Source organism: Taudactylus pleione, unplaced genomic scaffold (genome assembly GCF_031769625.1).
Source record: "Taudactylus pleione unplaced genomic scaffold, aTauple2 ptg000201l, whole genome shotgun sequence".
Taxonomy (NCBI): Eukaryota; Metazoa; Chordata; class Amphibia; order Anura; family Myobatrachidae; genus Taudactylus; species Taudactylus pleione.
The window spans coordinates 49,082,552-49,109,153 of NW_028284603.1; the positions used below are offsets into that span (position 1 = coordinate 49,082,552).

General features: G+C 42.0%; 1 protein-coding gene across 1 annotated transcript in view; it reads left to right on the forward strand.

The window, feature by feature from the left end:
- PYGB (glycogen phosphorylase B) overlaps positions 1-26,602 on the forward strand; it is an 89,543-nt gene that overhangs the window by 4,010 nt on the left and 58,931 nt on the right. Inside the window, exon 2 of the mRNA XM_088477603.1 lies at positions 17,038-17,139. Within this exon, the coding sequence (XP_088333729.1) occupies positions 17,038-17,139 (102 nt within the window). The remainder of the gene's footprint in view (positions 1-17,037; positions 17,140-26,602) is intronic.

Here is a 26,602-nt window from a genome sequence, read left to right on the forward strand (position 1 = left end):
TTATAAAGCCTAAAAGCAATTACATATTGCACAATCAAAACCAATGTACGACATGTGGCATTTGCCTGGCACATATGCTACTGGTGCACACTTACATGCATCTTGCTGTTGGAATATATATATATATATATATATATATATACACGAATGAACAAAAGTGCGGCACTCAGGGCTGTAGAGAGTATAGAAACTGCAACACAACGAATGGTATACAACGTTTCAATCTATTAAGATTACCTGACGAAAATCTTAATAGATTGAAACGTTGAATACCATTCGTTGTGTTGCAGTTTCTATACTCTCTACAGCCCTGAGTGCCGCACTTTTGTTCATTCGTGATTATTTCTGGCTGTGAGGGCACCGGGCGCAATTACTACTGTACAGGAGTGCCGGACTAGTATGTTATTATATATATATATGTATATATATATATATATATATATATATATATACACACACAATTGTTGTTCTTTTAATTAGCTAATTTTATGTCTATAATATGGGACGCAAATGCGCCCTTCTACGGATAAGCCCCCAATATGAGGAAATTATAATACATACTGTATGTATTGACTTTGTACCTGATTCAGTACTGTACGCAATTGCAAAGCTGCTTGCAATATGGTAATGCAGCTTTCTTACTTATGCGAACTGCGTTGTACAACGCAGCATCTGATCATTTGCGGGAACATCAGCCTGCTAAGTGACCCGTAGGGTCACGCAAGCCGACCTCCGCAGATGAGATACAGAGGCCAGGAAATCCCTGTCTGCCAACAGAGAATCTGGCCTCTGCCCCCCCTCCAACAGCAGGGATACGCCTTTGTTTCAGGAAACGGAGACCGTCGCTGCCCCCCCGCCCACAAATGGCAGCACTCTGTCAATCACGTGCGATCATAACCAAATTCGAAATTAGCTTTCTGTCTAGTGCAAGTTATACAGCGGAAGCAAGTATATGATTGGTTGCTGTGCTTCACTGAAAATTCTGCACTTAAATGCATGTTTTAATTATGAAAAAGTAAATGTAAAAGTCAGTAGGTAAAAAGGGTACTTTCTTGCGGATAGGCAGAAACAGATTCTACTATTAAGCATTATCATTTTCCTGTCCTCTTTTTATTTTAATTAAGATGGCAATGGGCATTTATTTTTTTTTATATTTCTTGGGAAACATACATTGAGTGAAAGCTGTACAGGGAAACACTGAACAATGTTTAAAACTTTGAACTTACTACTCATAGACAGTAATTAGATAATTTTTAAATTTGATTTGTGCTGCAAATAAACCCAAACAAACAGTTCACATAGATCAGTGAAGAAATGGGTGGTCAGCTTGTAGAACGTGGTATTGAGTGCTTGACGATGGATGACTTGGTGTCATTGCGATAAAATACATCTATACTGAAGAGGATATGAATCAATTGAATGACCTTGCTGTAGAAACAAGGTGACTACATGCACTGTGAAACAGAAGCAAGCGGAGCATCATTTATGGTGTTAACACAATTAAAATGAGTGGATAAAGGTGAAATAAATGTACAAATTATCTCAGTATATTTGAGCAGGACAGGATGTAAGGTGGAAAATAAAGGTAGAATGTAAGGAATATAAGGTGGAAAATAAATGGAGAGAGTAAAGGATGAGATGTGTAAAATAAATTGAAATAGTGAAGTATGCAAGGTTGAAAATAGATATGGTTAAGGATACAAGGTGGAAAATAAATGTAGAGTGTAAGAATAAATGTAGAGGGTAAAAGATACAAGGTGGAAATAAATAGCACAAAGGATACAAGGTGGAAAATAAATGGAGAGTGTAAGAATAAATGTAGAGGGTAAAAGATACAAGGTGGAAATAAATAGCACAAAGGATACAAGGTGGAAAATAAATAAAGTAAAGGATGCAAGGGGAAAATGAATGAAGAGAGCAAAGGATACAGGGTGGAATATAAATGGAGAGAGTAAAGTATACATGGTGGAATATAAATGGAGAGAGTAAAGTTTACAAGGTGGAAAATAAAAGGAGTGTTTAAAGGATAAAATGTGGAAATCAAAAGGAGAGAGTAAAGGATACAATGTAGAATGTAAATGGAGTGAGTAAAGGATACAAGGTGGAGATCAAATGTAGAGAGTAAAGAATGCAAGATAGAATATAAATATAGAGAGTAAAGGATACAAGGTGTAAATAAAAGGAGAGTAAAAGGAGAGTAAAGGATACAAGGGGTCTACTTACGAAGCCTTGGATGGAGATAAAGTGAACAGAGATAAAGTCCCAACCAATCAGCTCCTAACTGCCATGTCACAGGCTGTGTTTGAAAAATAACAGTTTGGAGCTGATTGGTTGGGACTTTATCTCTGTTCACTTTATCTCCATCCAAGGCTTAGTAAGGTGTGATATAAATTGATAGAGTAAGAATATAAGGTGAAATATAATTGGAAAGAGTAAAGGATACAGGGTGGAATATAAATGGAGAGAGTAAAGGATATAAGGTGGAATATAAATGGAGCATGTAAAGAATACAAGGTGTAATGTAAATGGAGAGAGTAAAGAATGCAAGGTGGAATATAAGTGGAGAGAGTAAAAGATACATGGTAGAATATAAATGGAGAGAGTAAATAATACAAAGTGGAATATAAATGTAGAGAGTAAAGGATACAATGTGGAATATAAATGGAGAGCATAAAGGATACAAGGTGGAATATAAAAGGAGAGTGTAAAGGATACAGGATGGAGAGTAAATGATACAAGGTGGAAAATACATTTAGAGAGAGTAAAGGATACAAGGTTAAAAATAAATGGAGAGAGTAAAGGATACAAGGTGGAATATAAATGGAGAGCGTAAAGGATACAAGGTGGAATATAAATGGAGAGAGTACAGGATACAAGGTGGAAAATAATTGGAGAGAGTAAAGGTTACAAGGTGTATAATAAATGGAGAGAGTAAAGATTACAAGGTGGAAAATAAATGGGGAGAGTAAAGGATACAAGGTGGAAAATAAATGGGTAGAGTAAAGGATACAAGGTAGAAAATAAATGGAGAGAGTAAACGATACAAGGTGAAATATAAATGTAGAGAGTAAAGGATACAAGGTGGAATATAAATGGAGAGAGTACATGATACAAGGTGGAAAATAATTGGAGAGAGTAAAGGTTACAAGGTGTATAATAAATGGAGAGAGTAAAGATTACAAGGTGGAAAATAAATGGGGAGAGTAAAGGATACAAGGTAGAAAATAAATGGAGAGAGTAAAGGATACAAGGTGAAATATAAATGTAGAGAGTAAAGGATACAAGGTGGAATATAAATGGAGAGAGTAAAGGATACGAGGTGGAATATAAAAGGAGAGTGTAAAGGATACATGATGGAGAGTAAATGATACAGGTGGAACATAAATTTAGACAGAGTAAAGGATACAAGGTTAAAAATAAATGAAGAGAGTAAAGGATACAAGGTGGAATATAAATGGAGAGCGTAAAGGATACAAGGTGGAATATAAATGGAGAGAGTACAGGATACAAGGTGGAAAATAATTGGATAGAGTAAAGGATACACGGTGTATAATAAATGGAGAGAGTAAAGATTACAAGGTGGAAAATAAATGGGGAGAGTAAAGGATACAAGGTGGAAAATAAATGGATAGAGTAAAGGATACAAGTTAGAAAATAAATGGGGAGAGTAAAGATTACAAGGTGGAAAATAAATGGGGAGAGTAAAGATTACAAGGTGGAAAATAGATGGGGAGAGTAAAGATTACAAGGTGGAAAATAAATGGGGAGAGTAAAGGATACAAGGTAGAAAATAACTGGATAGAGTAAAGGATACAAGGTGGAAAATAGATGGGGAGAGTAAAGGATACAAGGTAGAAAATAGATGGGGAGAGTAAAGGATACAAAGTGGAAAATAAATGGAGAGATGAAAAGTGTGGCCAAATATAATTAAAATTAATTAATTTGAGAGAAAGACATTATAGTTTACATATCTGCAAATCTCACTTGGAAAGTCTGCATACTTACTTATGAATGGAGTATATTTTCCCTACAAATTGCACACTACACCCTTTTTTTCCATTACATCTGCGTCAAGGGGACGCTTTCTTTGCCACTTAATTTTGTTGTAGCATCTGGATACTCCTGTACCTGCTATCATGCTGCAAAATAATAACTGGGATTATCCAACAACACAAACATTTATGGGGGAGAGGAGCGCAGGTCTCATCTTCTAAAAGCTCAATTCAAATTGTATTTATTCGTGGCTGAAATTGTCAGTAGTCATTGGCTAACAACATTGATGGTTTTCGTCTATACACGTACACATTTTAGAAGCAGCACCCTCCACGCAGTTATAAATCAGTTTGGACTTTTTCCCCGCAGGACAGAATGGTTATTTTCACCCAGTAGCTGGTTTTGCTTATAACTATAAATTAGCTCCTTTGTGTGTGTTTCACATCCGCAGTTTCACTGTTTCTGTGTATATTTGCTGTAATGATTCAGCTGTGTATGTTGAGTATTTTACCCACAGTGACAATAATACAATCTTTCTGTTAATTGCCTTTATCCATAAGCTTGTTAGACACATTTTCTTATGTTTCCATAGATTCGTTATCCTGTTTTGCACAACACTGTCTTTGTCTGACACGTTACTACTGATACAAAACATTATTGGAATTCAGGCTAAAAATGAGCATGATTCTATTGGCGAATCCCAATTATACACTCTGATTGTCAAGATCTCAACGCTGACACTCCCCTCCTGATACGTACCAGCCATCTTAAGGTCCCCATACATCTGTGATGGATCGCCACAATGTTGCGATCGGATCGGAAATGTCGATCTGCCGGTCGGAAATGCCGACCGGCGGCCATCGATGTTCCGCAATCCGTCGCAGGATTGGTGACATTTTACATGTTACATTTCACCGATGTGCCAATCACGATAATTTTTTGATCGTGATCGGCATATCTGTGAACACCAACATGTTGGATCTCACTGACCCTGCGATGCCAGGTTGCAGGATCGGCACATCGCGGTGATCCGTCGCATATGTATGGGGACCTTTACACTCTTTGCAGCAGTCAGTGCATTGAAAAAAATCCATTACTTGATATCACAATCCATTCCCTGGGTGCTATTTGTACACCTACATAACTAATAGCGCTACTGAGAAGGCCAGTAAAAAACGACAAAGTACTGGAAAAAAAGTCGGGGGTGGGAGTCTGTCGTAAGGGGTGTAACTAGGCATTTGAAGGCCCCATAGCAAAAGTTTGTAAGGGCCCCTACGTACCACCCAATGGTGAAAAATGTATATAACACATGTAGCTTTGACAAGGAACTTGGGACCCCGTTAGCTCTGGGCCCCATAGCAGCTGGACCCCTTGCACCTATGGTAATTAAGGCAGTATCTGTGGTGGTAAGGACAATTGGAACAATGCAAACTACAAGTGATTGTGATAATGGTTGATCTACTAGGTAGGTGTGTGATGTGCATGCTGTAGTGCTAAAATACTGAGTACAGAATTGTATAGTCACAGAAAACACACTGTACAGATGTTTTCCTCTCGTAAAATGCAGGAATAATGAGCGTCAGTTTAATAATGCCATAGATGTGATGACAGTTGTTAATTTCTTGCTGTAGGCTTCTTTACGTCCCATGCACCAATCTATACTGACAATATGTTTCCAGGAAGTGTGCTTTGTGTTAGTTACTTCCAGGCTCCCAGTGGGAAGATGTGAGGCTAGGATCACCTGGGTGATGTGCACCAGGTGCTTCTAACCTATGGATTGGTTACTACTTTCTTGGTCCTGTAGCATTTAAGATGTTTGTTTACCATTATTTTTGTAGGAGCTTTATGGGAATAAGACATTATAATGACATGAAATGTAACTATTACAGAAAACTCAATAGTATTATTATTATTTTAGACTAACTATAAATTACTTCAATGCTAGGAGTGGAGCAAAGGAAATTGAGGGTTATTAGTAAGGGTTGAGGGAAAATAAAGTACTGTAGTAAATGTAACCCAAATCATTATTCTGGGCGGGATGTATTTTCTTAATATTTTATTCATGGCATTCCTAAGTTTATTAAACATTTTCGCTGAGTATAGACTAAAAGCGCTAAACAAAGATTTGAGCTTCTAAAAACCGTCTTCAATGAATATCAAGTTGGAACAAAAACAATCTTTACCCTTACGCTGGGTACTCACTAGGTCAACCCGCCGACCGCCGACCTATCTGACGACTGGACGATTGGAAAGTGTATACACACTTACCAATTCCTCTACCCGATGTGCCGGGCTTGACAGCTCAAATGGACGGGTATTTAATTTGCCTGCCCAGTTGAGCTGTCAATCACCGCCCGATCGGGTCGCCCGTACACACCAGCAGATAACCAATACATCTTTCACATTTATCAGCCATCTGCTGTGCTGCACAGCAGATAGGATATGTGTGTGAACGACGTGGTTCACAGACATACCCGGTGATGCACTATAGCTATATCGCCCATTCAATGGGCAATATAGGTATATGTTCCTCATATACACCCATATATCTATCAGTGTGTATCCAGCTTTAGAATTGTTTATAAGGTACATTTACATGGAATGGTCTAATTTCTTATCTATGCAATATATTGACCTCCCATGGACTTCCTGATAAAGATAGTAGTGAGGTGGAGTGAGAAGAGGACATGGCTTTTCATAACACAACCTGATTAATAATTAGTTTTGCAAGCAATGAAGAAAGATCAAAGTTTACATGTCCCTGGTTCATTCAAATGTGTTATTCAAATGAATGAAAATGGTTTCAACAGTTGGCAGAGATTGCGGCTAATGACATGCAAATTAACACACGCTCTTCATGAACTTTTTGTATGTGTACTTTATAAGGAGTCTTTGGATTTACATACCCCACCTGTGATTTGCTGTTATCTGAAGCCCCATGTAACAGAACACAGTGACGTCTGTTCTATTTAATAGCTGGTGGGTCTGGGGTCGTTGGAACTAATAGCTTATATTCTCATACTCGTTTACATGCTTTTACAACTGTTAAAAAAGAAAACTGTAGTAAATGTGAGATTTATTTTACGTCAATGGGTAAATTGCGCTTTAAGGAGATTTATCTGAACAAATGACTGCAAGGTTTCAGGTGTTATAGAGCTAAGGGCTCGATTCAGACCCGCTCGCTATATACGTTCGTACGCAGCCAGCGTATGCAAATCCAGCCAACCCAGAGCAAGGCAGGTGATCGCACGGCAAGGCATTAGCACGCCCACTATGTCTTACCGTACGATCGTGGTGTGTAACTAGACACCCACCAGCCTGTCTTAAGACGCCCACTAAAGCACATCATCTCCAGGAAGTGTGTGCAACCATCGGTAACATCGAGTACCATCGGATGCATACGCAGCACTTGTGGTTGACCATACCCTACCGCAAGCACTGCGAGTTCTTCAGTGTAAAATTCAGCCAAGTGACGTGTACTATGACGCTGCCTCTTAATTACGCATGCCTCCGAAATGGCGTTAAGACGCTCAGGCACGCCTGCATTCGCACCTCCACTCCCCCCGTTTCTAGTTTTCCAGCTCCTATCACCACCCACAAACGGCTTCTCCTGTCACTCATTCAGCCGGCCTGTCTATGCAAAGCGAGTGAACGCTTCCGATCGCTCGGACTGGTTTGCGCACTACGATGCGTATGCATGCGCAGAATGCCAACATCGGCTGGCTGCGTGCGAACGCATCTTAGCGAGCGGGTCTGAATCGGGCCCTAAGTTCCTTATTGGATTAATGGTTCTTATGTTTTTCACTGTATTAGACTGCAATAACAAAGTGACCTTGACTGGACGACCTTATTGAAGTCACTGGCTGAGCTTTACGCTTCACGCATCTATTTCTTATTGTATAGATCCTTTACAGAAAATAAGCCAGAGCCTGTCAACATATGAGAGAAAGGTTGTCCACATGGCTTTTATTGCATCACTACTAGCAACCTAAAGCCTTTCTATTGCTGATATTCAGTACTGTGACAAAATAATATTTCCACAGCTATGGGCCAGATTCAAACCCGATGGTTTGCGTACAAGTCTGATGGTGGGGGGACTGCGCATGTGCATGACCTGTGCTGGCCATGTGCAGAATGGGTCCTGCGAGATCGCTGGCAGCGCCCACAAAACCGCAGCATGATTGACATGCTGCAGCTGTTTTTGGGTGGAGCGGGGGCAGCGGCGCTGACTGTTTTATAAAAGATAGGCCGTCACCTCCATTTTGTAGACTTTCCAAGACCAAGGTCTGCGTTCTACGATGCAGATTTCCTTGCCCCGGCTGAACAGTATCGGTGGGAATTCTTAGTAGGCTTAGGCTTACACAGATGGCTGCGATCGGTTGCGATGTTGATCCAATGGTGTGCCTTCCAACGCACCACGCGGATCTGAGATGCTGGCAGGAGCAAACGCCTCCTGCTGCATTGACATATTTTGCTGCTGTGTCCAAAGACGTTGCAGAGATGCGTATATATGGTACAAGTCTGATTCAGGCCCTATATTGTGCATATGTGTGTGTACTATAATTATAATATATTCATGCTTCCAGAAGCAATGTTCATATTATTACCCCAAACCCCAGCGAATGCTTTGCTGCATTTGGTATATCTATAACATGGTATACATAATAAGCATTCAAACAGCTGATCAACCTTGTTTGATAAGACTTGGCATTCGTTGGTAACTCTTTCCCCCAAATAGGTTCTGTATTTTGCCTCAGACCACCCCCCTCCTTGCAGTGGTTTTTGCTCTATCCTATAAGAACCACTGCTTTAGGACAATGACTACAAGCAGTCGCTTCCACTTCGCCCCTCCTTTCCCTTCACCTTTGGTCATTTACATTTTACACTCCTCCAGTTGATAACTAGCACCATTGTTCATTGTGATTGTATATTGTCTGTGAAGTTTATGTGTTACATACAGTGTGATGTGCTATGTGATTTGACATTTAATTAAAAAAAAGCAATTTAAAAATAACCATAAAATAGGGTCGGTGTGCTTTTATGTATCACATTCCTGGGCTTGGTGCATATGAGAAATGTGGTCAAACCCCCGAAAACGGCATTTTTGTGAATTTTACCACATTTCTGGCTGTGGTGCATCCTGCCTCTGTTTTGCCATCACAGAAAAAATGTTCAAGTACCCCTGAATGACACAACGTGTACATCTGGGGGTACTAGTACCGCAGGCGGGGAACCAATGTTCTAAAGGAATAATATACTTTTTCTTGACAAGCAGAGAGGTTTTTCTTTACATTTTTGTAAATGTTCAGTCAATAGCGGGCTCATCCTTGTGCAGTCCACCCACCACCCGCTGCTGTTTTTAATAATAAAAAAATGTGTCTTCCTTACAAAATATTATACTAGTATATATATACACACAGTACACCACCATTAGAGAATAATTCATCCCATCTCATTGAAAGCTGTGCGCGCATCTCATTAATCTACAGTATTGGTTATACCGTCATAAGAACACGGCAATTACACTACTGTAATGTACTACAATTTGCGTCCCGTTCTAAGAGCTTATGTGATATTAAAAAGATTGGTTGTGCGAACATGCAATATGCAAATACAGTGCGTGAATGTGATATCCATCCAATTTAACAGTATGGTATTCAGTACAAATTACATTAGTGGAGCACTTGCCACCCAGCGGTTAAGCGGTGTATTACATGCCGTGGCGTATCTTTTGTTGGAGAATACCACGGTATGCCAAACTACAGCCATCACGTAACGTTCCATGGCGCGACACAGAGGCCTGAATGGCACGCTATGAGCAACAAACTAGCTGGGCCCATCTGTATGCAGCGTAAGTCATTCTCCACAGGGAACCTTACATATTGGTATCTTTGGGGGCTGATTTCACCCAAAAACTAAATGTTTAGTTTTGGAGGGAATAAAATTAAATAGATAATGTCACATACACTCTGAATACGCACCAATTTGGAAATCCTCTGATGCTGGTTCTGCCCAGGAGAACCTCAGTGCTAATTGAATTAACAGGCAGTAGTCTAAAGGCCCCCATACATCAGCAATCTGAAAACCACAATTGAACAATTTGAAGATTTATTGCCCAATTTTAGGATTTCCCAATCTGACAATCTGCGCCCATACACTACAGATCTTTTTCAGTGATTTGCAGATCATTTTCAGCAAACACAGATCTACCAATCTTGAAAGACCCATCATTTTACTAGTAACTGTCTGCAAATCTGCTCATATTGTCCATACACTAGCAATCTACAGCCCCAAACGATCTGTGAAATCCAACATGTTGGACAATCTGATATAACAATTCCAATCACTTTTTGGTTGCAATCTGCAATCTGTGAAGCCCATACATTGCAGATTTTTATACACAATCGATTGCAAATTGCAGAATTGCCACAATCGATTGCTGATGTATGGGGGCCTTTATTGATCCCCGTCCCTGTACTTCCGAGTTCATGTGAATGGTGGGGGGATGGGAGTAGCAATTTGATAATCTGCTGTTAATATGAAAGATGTTATCCAAAGATTATATAAATGCTAAAGGTGTGTATCTTTTTGATCACAATTTCCACTTGATGTCATAGTTGAATGACCAGCATTGACCAGTGGCGTGTACTCGTCATACTGTGGGGGGAATTCAATTGAACGCAATGTTGAATAGCGCTGGGAATAAGTGCCCAGAGCTATATAACTGTCCGTAACCCATCCGGCACTTAAGTCGGAAGATGCATTTTACTGCACTTAAAGCCAGGTGTTAGTCGCAGTAAACAGTATTCTCCAACTTAAATGCTGGACGCGATACTGTTAGCGCACGTAGTAAGCCCGAAACCAGCATTGCAGCAGCAACTCATTCCCAGTGCTAATGACCATCGCATTCAATTGAATTCCCCCCTATGATGATCTAAAATAAATATGCAAGAGATATGTATAAAGTATGATCTTGATCCAGTGCAATATTTCACTTAGCATCTGATGCGTAATAATAGCCCTTCAACTGAGTCCCCATCAGAGAAAGTGATACCTTCGTTCCCTATCTCTGACGTAGTAATATTCTCCGGTAAAGGCTATTTTTCCTATAAGTGTAGTTACAATAACAGTGGAAATAACATTCGTGCTAGCCGCCTGGGTCTCTGAGAGAACCCAGGTTGTGGAACTGACAGTAAGCTGTTTTTAGACATTTGTGGTGAAAAGTTTTTACATAAATATTATCTAAAATAGAAATAACCTAGGCAATTCAACATTTAAATGTGATGCGCACAGGGTTTAAAAAGGAAATGTTAATGAATTTTGCATGAGAAATAAATTCACCGACTTGCTGTAGTCTCTGCTGAGATGCTGAACTATCGTTTTCCAAATGGGAAACAAATATAGTAATGTTTGTGATTTAGGGACCTATGTATTAAGCCATTTTTACATAAAATTATGCACTGTGACGGTTGAGGAGGTGGAAGTAGGGGGTGGATTTTACTGAGAACCCAGAGCTCAGAGGGATGTTCCAAAGCTTCTCTGCTCACTGCATTGTGTTACGTGACAAATGTTACCATGGTAGTTATATGATAGTGGAAACTCTGCTGTATAATAAATCATTAATAACAGTATGAAGAAACAAACTAATGGCCCGTACGCACGGGTCGATCAAACAACGATCAGATATCGTCTGATCGACTAGCATGTGCTGGATGATCGTTATCGAACATCCAGCACGGTCCCTATAGTAACCAGGTTAACGTGGTCGATATTGACCAGGTTGGCCTGCATGCACGGGTGATGGTCGATATTGACCATCTGTGCCCGCGCATCGACCATCGTTTGGTCGTTGAAAGGGGCTAATATTCCGGTCAGTATAAACGATCGAACGATAAACGATATCGTTATCGCTTATATTGACTCGAATATCTGACCGTGTGTACGCACCATAAAAAAAGCATTGTTAACAAGAGGCTTCTTATAGCCTGACATGTTTAAAAAATAATACATGTAATTTTTTTCATGGGATTGTTGCTTAAAATACAGGGTGATATCTAATCTCATACAACACATATCAGATGTCTGCTTTCATTTTTAAGGTGTGTTTGACTATAGTCTGATCTCCTTATTGCAGGGTTGACAAATCCCAGGGGCCTGGTCGCCATGGCTACCAGATTTTGCTGCCTGGCTACCAGATTTTGCAGTGAGAGAGGAAGCAGATCCTCATCAGCCCCCGCGGAGATTCGTGTCTATAGTATTGCAGCGTTCATTTCATGCACAGGAGTGCATGTGCTGAGTGCTGTCTGCGGTGACTGCTGTGCCTGTGTCCGCTCTGGCCTGCGCTGACTCCTCCTGTCCATCCCATCCTGCGCTGACTCATCCTGTCCTGCTCTGATCCCTGCTGTCTGTCTCAGTCTATGCTGATCCTCCTGTACATCCCGGCTGTCTACTGTCTCCTATCTCTGGCTGCATAGAGCTCTCCGGTAGTGGGGTCTATGAGTGGCCAGGGATTGCGGCTTCAGAGGGATAGTGGTGTGACCACGAGGGGAGGGGAGTTCTGTTGTACTTTCTGGCACCATTGTTTTATATGAAATGTAGTCCGTTATTACTGGAGGGTGGGGGGTGGAGCATGGAAGCTATGTAGAGCAGTGAGGGGGCCTCCATATTACTATATCCATTCAACTGCGACCATTTTGAGGACTAGTATAGTGTGTATAACAGTTGCATAACACATACAGCTGTGCTCCTCAATAACTCCTGTAATTTTTTTGGAGGGACAGTGATCTGGCTCCTACACTTTCATTCTGGCTCCCAAATTTTAGAAAAATTTGTCAAGCCCTGCCTTATTGTATTCAATCTTCACCTTCTGCTCACCCATGTATATCCTGATTATTAGCCAGATCAACAGACTGTTCACAGCCTGGCTAATCAGGTCATGGGATGGTCACTGCAGCAGGAGATGATTGTGCTGATCTTCTGTGAGGCAGTGACCTGTCCACTTGTTTGGTTATGTCAGTGAGGGCTGCAAGTGACAGAGGCAGCCTTATGAAGTAAACATTGTAGTCAGTGCTATTTTTCAGCAGGAACAAGCAGGAACTGAGGCCTCGATTCAAACCTGATCACAAAGCTGCGTTCGCACGCAGCCTGTCGATGCGAAAATATGCTAATGAACCCATACGCAATGTAACCGCAACACAATAAGTAGACACCCAACACTACATAATGCTGCCTACTTCCCTTCACTTACGTTCTCGAAAGACAGCAAAAACATCGGTAACATCGGGAGCCATCGGACCCACACGCACAGTTGTGGTAGACCTGACCCTACCATAGACACTGCTAATCTTTATGTGTGTAACTAGACGTTAGGATGCATATGCCGTCGCTGGGGCCTAATTATGCACACCCCTGTAACAGCTTTGAAAAGCACAGACGCATGCTTTTCTCTGACCACCCCCCGTCACCACCCTAAAATGGTGAAGTCCTGTTAATCACTGTGATAAGGCTCTGCGTGCTAGCTGTGGTCAATTTCCATTCGCAGTGGCCGGTTCGCGCACGCGCACTGCGTCTTCTATGCATGCGCACAATGCAAACATCGGCAGGCTGCGTGAGAACGCAGCCTTGCGATCAGGTCTGCATCGAGCCCTGAGTTTCTGAACCTCTCATTATGGGGCCTATTCATCATTGGAGATCGTTTGTATCCAACTCGCGGCGGGGGATAGTTTACAGCGGAGCAATTCATCATTGCTACGGGTGCGGGGACAGCTGCTCCGAAAAACAGCTGTCTCCTCAGTTAGTATCGCAGCTACAGATGTAGCTGCATTACTTACCTCCTCCCCGTTGGCCCAGCTACGCATGCGTGACCCGACATCATGCATGTGCACAGCCGCCAGGGAGTCCGTGAGAAGGCGGTGGAGGGATCTTCACATTCCCAGAACTCTTTCCCATAGGAAGGAGCGGGGCTACGAGAGCAAGCACCGTATGAAAATGACGCTTGTTCTCGTGAGCAAACGCCGAAAACTTTCAGCTATCGGAGTTTCCTGAATATCAGGGGATCCTATTGGACCCCTGATGTTGAATGGCCCGGTAACTAAAATATTCACATGGTTACCGAGCCATTTATCGATGATGAATAGGCCCCTAACTGTACTGGGCCAAAGTGTATTTTCCATAAGATAACTCTTATTTTCAAGTTCTTTTGAGTGCCTTCTTTTCTAAATACTATATATATATATATATATATATATATATATAAATATTTATATATAATACATATATAATGTGTGTATATATATATATATATATATATAGTTGTTTTTCTATAGCTCCACCCTCAGTAGCTCCACCCACAGTTCCTGAACCTATTTTTCTTAAAAAAATAGCCCTGATTGTAGTGGCGACAAACAGCGTCAGGTGTTCTTTATAATAAGAGAATAATTCTGGTTGTTATGGGTTACTGCACTACAAAGCACCTATATTAGTATATAATAGCCACCAATGCAAAAGTATCCATTTCTCTGTCATCCTCTGTGAATTCTGTACAGTAAATAAACATGAGATGCCTCAGAAAGATGATTCTCTATAACGTCCTTCCTTTACAAGGACCAACATTCTAAAGATAACCAGAGCCGCAATCTGCCCTGGCAGTGTTCTCTCCTATAAACACCCTTAGCCACATGTCTGTGTATTGCTATTTTATTACAGAGTTCACCACATTGCTGATACTTATTACAACTTTAACAATTTAATGTTCACCATCATTAAAAGATTAGTTGCAACTTGTTTTTTTTTTTTTCATTTATAATTTCATATATTATCGAAAATATTGATCAGTCCGGCATGCTGAATTGTCCATTACGTCCGTCCGATGGGATATTTTGAAGTTACAAGTCGGCCGCACCGGGCAGTGTATGCACCAGCGGACATTTCCCTGTACCTTCACAGTGGAGGAAAGGGGAAATGTTTCCATTCCAGAGAGCAGATATCGTGGCAAATACACTGAGATATCTTACAGTGTATGGCCATGCTGGGTGTCAGGCTGCAGATAAAATGTCAGTCAGTCTGAGAGACATTTATCTGTCAGTGTATGTCCAGCATAAGCAATATCTTTATTACACACTAGCTCACATAGAGGGCCTGATTTAGAGGTGGACAATAACTGGACGTAATGCAGATTTTGGCGGAGTTGAGCGATATTTTGCTACTGCGCATGCTATATTCTGAAAACCCCTACAGCGCATGCGTACTACAGAGTGTGCACACAACGGTCCTGTTGCGGGAGAGCTGGTAACATAACTTGAGAGGCAAACCGATGGGAGGTGACCTAAAGTGAACTCAAAGATATCCGCCACATGGGCTTGTCATGGGAGTGTGCGAGAAAGCAGTTCTCAGATGCACAACTGCTTCCACAGTGGCCATGTTCAGACAGAGAGTTTTGATGGTCGATGCGATGGTACGCTAATAGTGGACTGTCTTCTAGTAGTGCTACTGCTTACAGGGGCGTAGAAAATGGGTGTCCCAGTGCTTGCACTCTCTGGCACTCGCTTGTGCACAAGGGGAAGGCTGAAACTAGCATTTGCATTTTATCTCACCCGTGACTCCGCCAACCGGCGCTAGAGTGAACGCAGCAGCGTCCATCTCTGAACCAGGCCCAGAATGCCCCAGGGGAAGGGTGACATAGGGGAAGAAGGGTAATTGTCCTTTTGTCATTTTTAATGTTTTTAAAGATTAGGCAAGCTAGTGATATTAGCACACTGTGCATGCTAAAAGGTGAGTGTGAGCAGCTCTCTATAGGACTGATGTGAGGACGGGAGCAGCTAAGTACCCGAGGTGTCTAGTCTTGGTTAGTAGTGACATACTGTACGAAACAGTGTTTTTTACACAGCGCTCAGCCTGTATTGTGTGTTGCTATAGTGTTCTTGGATGCTAAGAGTGGTGTGTGAAATGAGAGGGTAAATACTACAGGATGCCGTCAGTTGTTGTAGTGACAGATGTGGGTGTGATACACCTCTGTGGTGTGCATATCGTTAGCTCTTGGGATAGTTGTCCGGAGGTAGGGTGTTTCTTTCCGTAATCTACTTTGTAGTCTCCCTGTGTACACTTATAGTGTGACAACTGAAGGTGGGGCATTGTGGGGATGTGAGAGCTTCGGTGCTTCTCTCTGTATCAAACCTGTGGTGGTACGTGTCCCTCGCCTTGTGGTGTGAGAACGCAGTATAGCACAATACTGGGTTGTGGCACTACAACGCGATGAACACAGTGTAGGAGCATTGGGCCTGATTCAGAGCCGCTCACAAAAAGCGTGCGCTCGCTCTGAATCAGGGCGTGTGTTTTTTTTTTGTTGCGGCCTCTTGGCCGCTCGCATAGCTGTGGGTTGCCACCCACAGCTAATGCGAGCGGCCATGATGATGGTCGTGATGGTCAACACGGTAGGGTCTCGCTGCCGCAAGCCCCAGTGGACTTCCTGCACTATTAGAGCAGGAAGTCCACCTACTGACATCACTAGTGATGTCAGTAGGGCCGCCCACAAATGGCAGGCGTTCCGTTTGCTCAGCCACCCCCCCGCTGTGACCTACAAAATGGGGCGAGCTGTCGATCAACATCGACAGCCGCCCCTTTTGTAGTGAGTCCTGGAGCGAGTGCTTTTTGCGTACTGGGCCACCATCGACCCGCTTGCGAGCGGGTCTGAATCAGGCCCTCTGGGTCTCCATTTAAGCATCAATAAAAAAGTGACTGTTAACAACAGACGGCAACCATGTGGTATTTCCAACCCACCTTTCACACCCCACCCTCTACACCATGCAAGCTACCTAACTGTCCCTCTCCTAAGTGAACAGAGAGGAAAGAATGTTTTTTTTATAAGTATGCTAGTCTAGAAAAAACAAAACACCCCACAACATTCCCCCTGGTGATGTCCTATGTGAACTGTATATTGGTTGAAACAGCTGTAGACTGATGCCATAATAGATAATTCAGGTATAATTAATGTAGTACATAAAAAGTGTGATGTGTTATATCATTTATTCTTTTTTTCTCTCCTTACAGCGTATCTATTACCTCTCTCTGGAGTTCTACATGGGCCGGACTTTGCAGAATACAATGCTGAACTTAGGTCTCCAGCATGCCTGTGATGAAGCTGTATATCAGGTAAGCACTGAGACCTACTGTACTGCATATGTGCTATTAGCAAAAATGAGTACAGTAAGAACACAAGCTGATATCCGGTATGTAAACTACAAGAGTTTGTTGACAATGTGACCAGCTGAGTAAGCAAAGGCTATTACATTCCTCAAACAGCAGTTCCTATAAATAGGTGAAATGTCTGCTCTCCAACATGGGAAGCATTATTTATCCCATCTCAGCATTGCATGCATGGACTATGGGCCTGATTCAGCTTTGGAAATAGAGTGAGAAACTGATCATCTTGGTGAAACCATGCTGCACTGCAGGTGGGGCGAATGTAATATGTGCAGAGAGATTTAGATTTGGGAGGGAGGTGTCCAAACTGACATCTAAAGTACAGTGTAATAAGAAAGCTGTGCAGTATTTGTGGGCTACATGCAAAAGCAGCCAGTATTTGCACTACATGCAAAAAAATGTATGTATTTACACCCCTTGCATTGCAACATGGTTTGCCCAGGTACACAGTTAAGTAATTCTCACTCTGAACGAGCGCCCGCTCTGAATCAGGGCGTTTTTTTTTTTTTTTTGGTGCGTTCTCCTGGACGCTCGCATAGCTGTGGGTTACCACCCACAGCCTATGCGAGCGTCCATGATGATGGTCGCGATGGTCAAGACCATCGCGACCATCGGGCTTGCGACGAGACCCTGTGGTAGGGTCTCGCTGCCGCAAGCCCTGGAGTGATTTGGGCTCTATCAGAGCCAAAATCACTCCCACTGACATCACTAGTGATGTCAGTGGGGCCGGACCCAGACGGTAGGCGTTCCCATGGGAACGCCTCCGTCTGGGCAGCCACGCCCCGGCACACCCACCAAAGGGGGCGTGCTGTCACTCACCATCGACAGCACGCCCCCTTTGGTGCGAGACCCCGAGCAACGGCTTCCCCGTCGCTTGCCGGGTCTCGCACATGCGCGCGGCGGAGCCAGGTCCGTCGTGCGCATGCGCATTTGGGTACCATCGACCCGCTTGCGAGCGTCCTGCGCTCGCGAGCGGGTCTGAATGAGACCCTCTATTCCCAAAGCTGAATCAGGCCCTATGTATTTTTGATTGTGTCTATGTAGCTAGTGCTGAATCTGCATACAAAGTGGTCCTAGGCCAAATGTCCTTTAATGAATTTTAGCTGCATCCATCAAGTGGTGAATGCAGCCTGACTGCTTTATTGGTAGAGAATGATCATTCATTTATATGTATCCCCCTCATGAAGTTTCTCTCCCTCTCTTCCCCACTCTCTCTCTCTCTCTCTCTCTCTCTCTCTCTCTCTCTCTCTCTCTCTCTCTTTGTCTCTCTCACCTTCACTTTCCTATTTCTTTCCCTCTTCTTCTTGCCCTCATTCTCTCCCTCACTCTCTCTGTCTCACCCTCATGCACCCCCACACTCTCTCTTTCTCTCTCTATATCCCCCGCCCTCATTCACTCTCTTCTTCTCTCATCTCTTTTGCCATATACCATGGCATTGAAGTAAGGTCACCACTGCTCTGATAAGTACTTTTCAGATAGGACAGTTACTTGCTTTATCTAGGCTTTATGTGTGTGTTAAAAATATCTATTTGTTAGCATAACATTGTTTTTAAAAAAAGAAAATATCATTACCGGTGCATCAGTCTTTCGTCGCTAAAATGACCTCGTTCAGTAGATAAGTTCAGCCGCAGTACATTTATGTCTTGACAGCCCATCAATACTGTAATAGCTTTTCAAGAAGGGATGCCAGTACTATAAATTATTCAGTGGAAACCAGCTTACATAATAAACTGAGCTGTGGTTCTGTTGTATTTTTAACTAATTCCCAAACAAAGACCAGTCTCTTGTGAGTTTGTAAGTATAGTTAGTAGCATAGTTATTATTTTCTGTATGTCAAAAGACAGGCACATCCTAAACTCAGCTATCATGAAACATATTAGGAGTATGTCAGACCAGGTACATACCAGGTCAGTCTGGTATGTACGTACCCTTTGTGCTGTCCAGACGGAGGTGGGCGCTTGCTGTGATGTAACAGTGTCACACAGAAGGGTTTTTCACAACAGGTGAACAAGGCACAAGGGCATATTGATCGTCACTGGTTTCTTTTTCGTTGAGGGTTTACTAAATCATACCCATTTTTGCACCAATGTCTCAAAATAATATACATAAGAAGGAAACGTTATTAGAACTGTTCATCATCGTTATCATCATGTTTTTTTTTATTTATAGAGCGTCACAAATTCTGTAGCGCCGGATAATCATCTTACAGATATGACATACAATTTACAGATAGACATAAATGAATAATAAAATAACAATTCATACTTGGATAGTCATGAGCTGGCAATTACGGCTAGCATGGATACAGGTATGAATTTTTTGTGCGTAAATACACAGCAGAAGATACAGTGTAAGACACAACATCAGGGTTGTACGACATGAAACATTGAGTTGAGAGGTTCCTGCAGATACGATTTGGCATTCTAGAGCAGGGGAAATTAGATATTAGGTGCAAATAAGACATGGGTGCTAGTGGGGGGCCAAGGAAGAATAGAAGGTGTACATGAGGGTCTTAGAAGAGATAGGGTAGGCACGGTACTTTCTGCTTAATAGTCATGTTGACCCATTTCTGATTTTTCCATTTTGTACAGTTCTTTCCAATCAGACTCAATCCATCCCCAGCTCTGTAACATGAAGACCTATTAATGCCATGTAATATTCATTTCTTGTCTTGCAGAGATCAGCATGATTTCTCACCATAGTTGTATATACTGTATAATTGTCAAATCCACTGTAGGAAACCACTGATATATAATATAATCCAAAAAAACATTCAATGCATTTTAAAAAAAAGTCCCCCAGTGTCCCTATGTTTAGTAGTGTCTCTACGCTTTGTAGTGTCCTGTTGCAGTCTGCTGTGTTTTGTTCCTCTATGTTATGATATTTTAGTGCTTGGAAGGAAATCACTTTCTGCTGCCAAGTTTCTTGTTCTTGTAGCTGTGACTAGAATTTTCAAGCACAACGACAAGAAGTTGGTTATTGTTTTGCTATATCTTTCCAGCTGACCAGTCTCCTGTGCTTATAATAAGGAATCTGGCAGCTTTAACCCTTCTGTTACCACTAAAATGGTAAAGGCCAGCTTATTACATTCCTGACAACTTTACCATAACTAATAATGAAAAAGTCAATAAAAATGTAATTATAAGAGAGGCATGAATTACAAATATAATGCTCAAACAGTATTTGCACAATGGTGGCTATTTTACCTCCCTTTTGTCCAGACAGTAATTATTCCTGCTTTCTTGTATATTAATGCTCAAGATGGCTGCTGCTATACAGATACACCTATCCTCTCTGTACCGTATGGCACGTGATGCCGGACACAGTTCTCATTTTTCTACTTTTTCCTAAATGTTGTTACTTTTTCCTAAATTTTTGTCTTCATTCACATATAGAGCACCAGGTACTTAGGATAACTTTTTTGTCACAAAGGATAAGTTCAGTTGCAGATAAAGCATAAGAATGCATGGTGCAGGTCACTTGTATCATACCTGTCTCTTCCTTTTTTAACAAGTCTGCATACTTTTTCCTCAATTTTGCGTCTCACTTTGCTTATATTGTGCTAGGTACTTAGGATTATTTTTATAGCAAAGGAATTGGTATAAAGCCTTTTTACCCAGGATTGTGTACTTTTTCCTCCATTGTGCTAATTTTTCCTCCATTTTGCATCTTCTGTTGCTTATAGTGTAGCAAGAATTGAGGATTAGTGTTTTGGCACGGCTAAATCGCAAAGTTTGTGGCATGCTAAACTGAGCTATTTGGCGTGATTTGAGGTTATGTATGTGGACACATCTGTATGAAAGATTATATAAGATTGTTTTCTAAAAAGATCAGGAGACTTTCATAATAATTATTAGGCATGCTTAAATCATACTACTCAAATTCCAGATATTTTGTTAGCTCTGTCGGATGATTTAAATGTATTTCTACAAGGCACAGAGGAATGCTAAAAAGGAAAATCAATATAATAATAAAAGCTCCACGAGGTCATATAAAAGTCAATATATTAATTTATCTGAAGGCTGTAGAAAACCTTTTAAGTAGGCTTTACCATATCATCTCTTAATTTGGGACACATATGAATTACACAGATTCTGTGGCTGTTTTCTGAACACCACAATTGAACAATTTGAAGATTTGTTGCCCGATCTAAAGCTGGCCATCCACCATACAATTTTCTGTCAGATATCTGTCCAATCTGGCTGGTTGGAATGAAAACATGGTAATGTATTGGAGCAAATGACAGTCGATCATATGGTTTTAAACACTGAAAAAAGGACAAAAAATTTTTCAAATTGGTGAAATTTGTGTGTTTTAACCATTTTTGGCTATTTTCCAGTGTTTTTGAGCAAATGGGCGAATGGACGATTGTCATTTGCTCCCATACATTACCAGATTTTCATTCCAACCAGCCAAATTGGACAGGTATCTGACAAAAAATTGTATACTGGATGCCCAGCTTTAGGATTTCCCAATCTACCAATCTGCGCCATTTTACTAGTAATGGTCTGCAAATCTGCTGATCATGTCCATACACTAGCAATGTACAGCCCCAAACGGTCTGTGAAATCCAACATGTTGGACAATCTGATTTAACAATTCCAATCACTTTTTGGTTGCAATCTGCGATCTGTGAAGCCCGTACATTGCAGATTTTTATACACAATCATCTGCAAATTGCAGAATTGCCACAATCGATTGCTGATTTACTTCACGTTTCCGTTTCACCTGGTTTTAATCAGCCACAGAACCTGTGTAATTTACGTGTCCCGAATTAAAGGGATGATATGGCAAGCCTACTTTTAAGGCATTTCAAGCTTCAGTGTTCACATTTCAGTGATTACTTAGAGGAGGTGCATAGCAAGTATAGTATCTGAACGTACAAACACTTAGGGGTAAATGTACTAAGCTCTGTGTCTTCGTCGGTTTTGGCTGCTAGATTTCAATGGTCAATAATATTAAATATAAAACATGTCCAGTTTTATATTTGTAGGAACAATAATATTAAATACAAAACACCCCTGTTTATGTATTTTATATTATTGCTTTAAATCCAGCGACCAAAACCACCCAAGTCGTGACGGCTTTGACAAGCGATGCTTAGTAAATATTCTCTGCTAGGCTTCATACATTCTGCTTAAAGAAATGGCTGCACTGAGAAGCATGCACACTTTTCTGCTAAACCCTAAAGTTCTTCCTTCAATGACATACTGTTCCTATTCATTTAGATTGTATCCAATAAATTCAGAGATATGAATATAATGATGATAACTGTAAATTATGCAGTTCACATTGTCCCCTTTGACTTCAATGGGAAAGATAAATTCCATGAAACACTGGTAGATACAGTATAACAAAATACTGGTGTGTACTTTGCTATGACAAATTAAAATAAGGGGAAAAACAAACGCCAAGATGTATGCAGTGCTAATTAGCAGGGTCAGCAGGTGCTACTCTCACCAAATTACCATAATGTCTTTATGAGTGTAGCCTTAAATCCAGCTTTTACACACCTGTAGCTCATATCTCTCTTCTATCCTACACCCTAATGCTCCATATTGGCCTTTTATGGCTGTGTTGTTCTGCACACAGCATCAGGCTGACATATTGAGTGCTATAAACTGATAGAATGAAGTGATAACACCAGTCACCATATAACGGTTCTACTTTCATTACTGCTATAAAATAGGCTCTAATTGACATCCGTTGTATAACTTTGGCCCTGAGAATACATGCAGCCAGTATCTAAAGCAGGCGTTACATATTTAAAGTGGACTTTTCTAAGCACCAGTAATCCCCTAGCTACCAGCAGGAACGGCATATTGCAAACTGGGTCAAGCTCCGTTTTCTGCATTTTTATTCTTATAATAATACAGATTGATATGCGACGGCTCTGCAGTTCTACAACATCTTTACAACGATGCTGGGTTTCTTCAAGCACATTAAGAGTTAAGGAAAGAAAGTTTCCAAATTAAGCAAGTTGTTTTTTAAAAAAAATGCTGTGACCAGGAGAGTGTGCAGGCTGCATCTGGGATCTGTCAGTGCTGCTCTCCTCTTTCCTGTGTGAGCACAAACCAAGCTGCACGTTCACAGTCATGCCATTGTGTATTGTGTGGATCAGGTTACCTCAAGGTTGGCTTTAATCTCTTTTCTCAAAACATGGAATTTACTGACCATTGTCTTTGCTCTGCTTCAAGCTATGGGGGAGATGTAACAAACAGTGTAAAGAGTGGAGAAGTGGGCAAGTGGAGAAATTTCCTATATCAACCAGACAGCTTCTACCTATCATTTTATAGAATGCACTTGATAAATGCTCCCTCAAAACACTGAACAGCTCAGATGGGCGTTCCAAAGCCTCTCTGCTTACTGCCATGTTACTGTGGTTGTCTTGGTAACCACATGACACTGGAAGCTATGCAGATATATATATATATATATATATATATATATTGTGACACAGTTAGGTTAGGGGGTCCCTCTCCTGGGTAGAGGACTCCTTCCTTACACACACACACAGCAGCAGGGAAGCAGCACACCAGTCTGGATGCAAGTACAAGCTGGTCGGCGCCAGTCTTTATTGTACAATGACAGAAATATAAAGAAAACATAAATATAAATCCTAGCCCTGTCGGGGCACTAACTTCACAGGTAGTTCCCTCACTACCAGAACCTGGCAGGGCCTAATGTCCTCGCCAGCAACAAAGCACAGCACAGTACTCACAGATAGGTTTTTCAAGTGTCTCTGCGCAAACTCCCTGCCTGCTCTCCCAGGTGAGACAATCAGGTGGAAAACTAACAAGCCTGTTACTAGGCTGCGAGAACCAAAACCTGGTGTGGCCGTGGGTGGAGCCCTCCCTCTCCTCTCACCCACAACCCCCAGGTCCCAAACCGGCTTTTCAAAAAGCCGAAACTCAAGCCTGCTACACTGCAGACTTTCTCCTGGGGGTTTAAAACACAAAAGACAGGAATCTGGGACAAATGTACCTGCCACAGACCACTTTACCAGTGATCCTATCACATATCCCCCCCCTTTGTTTCGACCAGTGGGGCGGAACAACTGAAGCCCCCAAACAATGAACGCATGACAACGCGTCAGCATTGGCCAGCTGGCTTCCTGGCCTGTGTTCCACTGAAAATGTAAAAGTTTGTAACGCCAAGAACCATCTTGTAATTCTCGCATTACTGTCCTTATTTTCAGACATCCACTTCAGAGGGGCATGGTCAGTGATCAATTTGAACTTTTTTCCGACCAAGTAGTACTTGAGAGCCTCTAACGCCCACTTTATGGCCAACGCCTCCTTCTCCACTGTGGCATAGTTTCTCTCATGTACATTCAACTTTCTGCTAAGATAGAAAATAGGGTGTTCCTCACCCTCCTTGTTCTGGGACAGGACCGCTCCTACTTCTGATGTATCGGTTTGTACTATGAATTCCCTTTCAAAATTAGGAGTCATCAGGACTGGTTGGGAACACAACGCTACTTTCAACTCCTGAAAAGCTTTCTCTGCCTCAGGACTCCATTCTACCATGACTTTTTGTTTGCCTTTGGTCAAGTCAGTCAGTGGGACTGCCATGGTGGCAAAGTTGGGTATAAACCTCCTGTAGTACCCCGTAATTCCCAAGAAGGCTCTCACCTGCTTCTTATTCAGAGGCCGTGGCCAGTTTTGTATGGCATCAACTTTATTGAGCTGAGGCTTTATCAGGCCTCTGCCAATGGTGTATCCCAGATATTTTACTTCCTCCATGCCTAGACAACACTTTTTTGGGTTGGCTGTCAAACCTGCCTTATAGATGGAGTCCAACACTGCTTGTACCCTGGGTTAGTGAGACTGCCAATCAGGACTATGAACGACCACGTCATCCAGATAAGCAGCCGCATACCGTCTATGGGGCCTTAGAATCCTGTCCATCATTCTTTGGAAGGTAGCAGGTGCCCCATGTAGCCCGAAGGGCAACATCTTGTACTGAAACAAGCCCTCTGGCGCTGAAAAAGCTGTCTTTTGTTTGGCGCTCTCGGTTAACGGTACTTGCCAATACCCTTTGGTTAGGTCAGGAGTGGTTAAATACCTTGCCGTCCCTAGTCTCTCAATCAGTTCATCCACTCTTGGCATCGGGTAGGCATCGAATTTTGAAACACTGTTCAACTTTCGGAAGTCATTGCAGAAACGCACACTCCCGTCGGGCTTTGGAATTAACACAATGGGACTCGACCATTCACTATGTGATTCTTCAATAACCCCTAACTCTAGCATATTTTTAATTTCTTTCGACATCGATTCTCTTTGTGCTTCTGGTAACCTATAGGGCTTTAGATTAACTTTAACCCCTGGGTCAGTGATGATGTCATGTTTAATGACCGAGGTTTTCCCAGGTACGTCAGAGAACAGCACCCTATTTCTAATCAGAAACTCCTTGACCTCTTGTTGTTGAATTGCCGACAGGGTTTTTGCCACTGTCACTTCGGGAACTAAGGGCCCTGGACTTACTGGAGGGTCTCGGACGGCCGACAGTACCGTTCTATCTTTCCAGGGCTTTAACAGATTTATATGGTATATCTGTTCCGGCTTTCTTTTCCCCGGCTGGTAAACTTTGTAATTGACCTGCCCCACTCTTTCTAAGATTTCAAAGGGCCCTTGCCATTTAGCCAAAAGTTTATTTTCCACAGTGGGCACCAATACTAACACGCTGTCCCCAGGAGCAAAGCTGCGTAACCGAGCATTGCGTTTGTATACCCTCTGCTGCGCCTGTTGAGCCTGTTCCAGGTGCTCTCTCACTATCGGCACTACCGCAGCAATTCTCTCCTGCATTTGAGAAACATACTCAATCACCGTTTTGTAAGGACTAGACTGCCCCTCCCTTGTCTCTTTCGCAATGTCTAGTAACCCCCTTGGGTGTCTCCCATACAACAAGTCGAAGGGTGAAAACCCGGTGGAGGACTGGGGAACTTCTCTTATGGCCAACAATAAATACGGCAATAAGTAGTCCCAATCCCTACCATCCTTGTCGACCACTTTCCTAAGCATGTGTTTTAACGTCTTGTTAAACCTCTCGACCAGCCCATCGGTTTGGGGGTGATAAACCGAAGTTCTTAACTGTTCGATTTTGAACAGGCGGCATAACTCTTTCATGACTTTGGACATAAACGGTGTACCCTGGTCAGTTAGTATCTCCTTAGGTATACCCAGCCTGCTAAAGACATGAACAAGCTCTCTGGCAATGGTCTTGGTTGACGTATTGCGCAACGGGATCGCTTCCGGGTACCTGGTAGCGTAATCCATTATGACCAGAATATACTGGTGTCCCCTGGCAGACTTCATTAAGGGTCCAACCAAATCCATCGCTATTCTTTCAAACAGCACCTCTATGATAGGCAATGGAACTAGTGGACCCTTAAAATGTGGCCTGGGAGCAT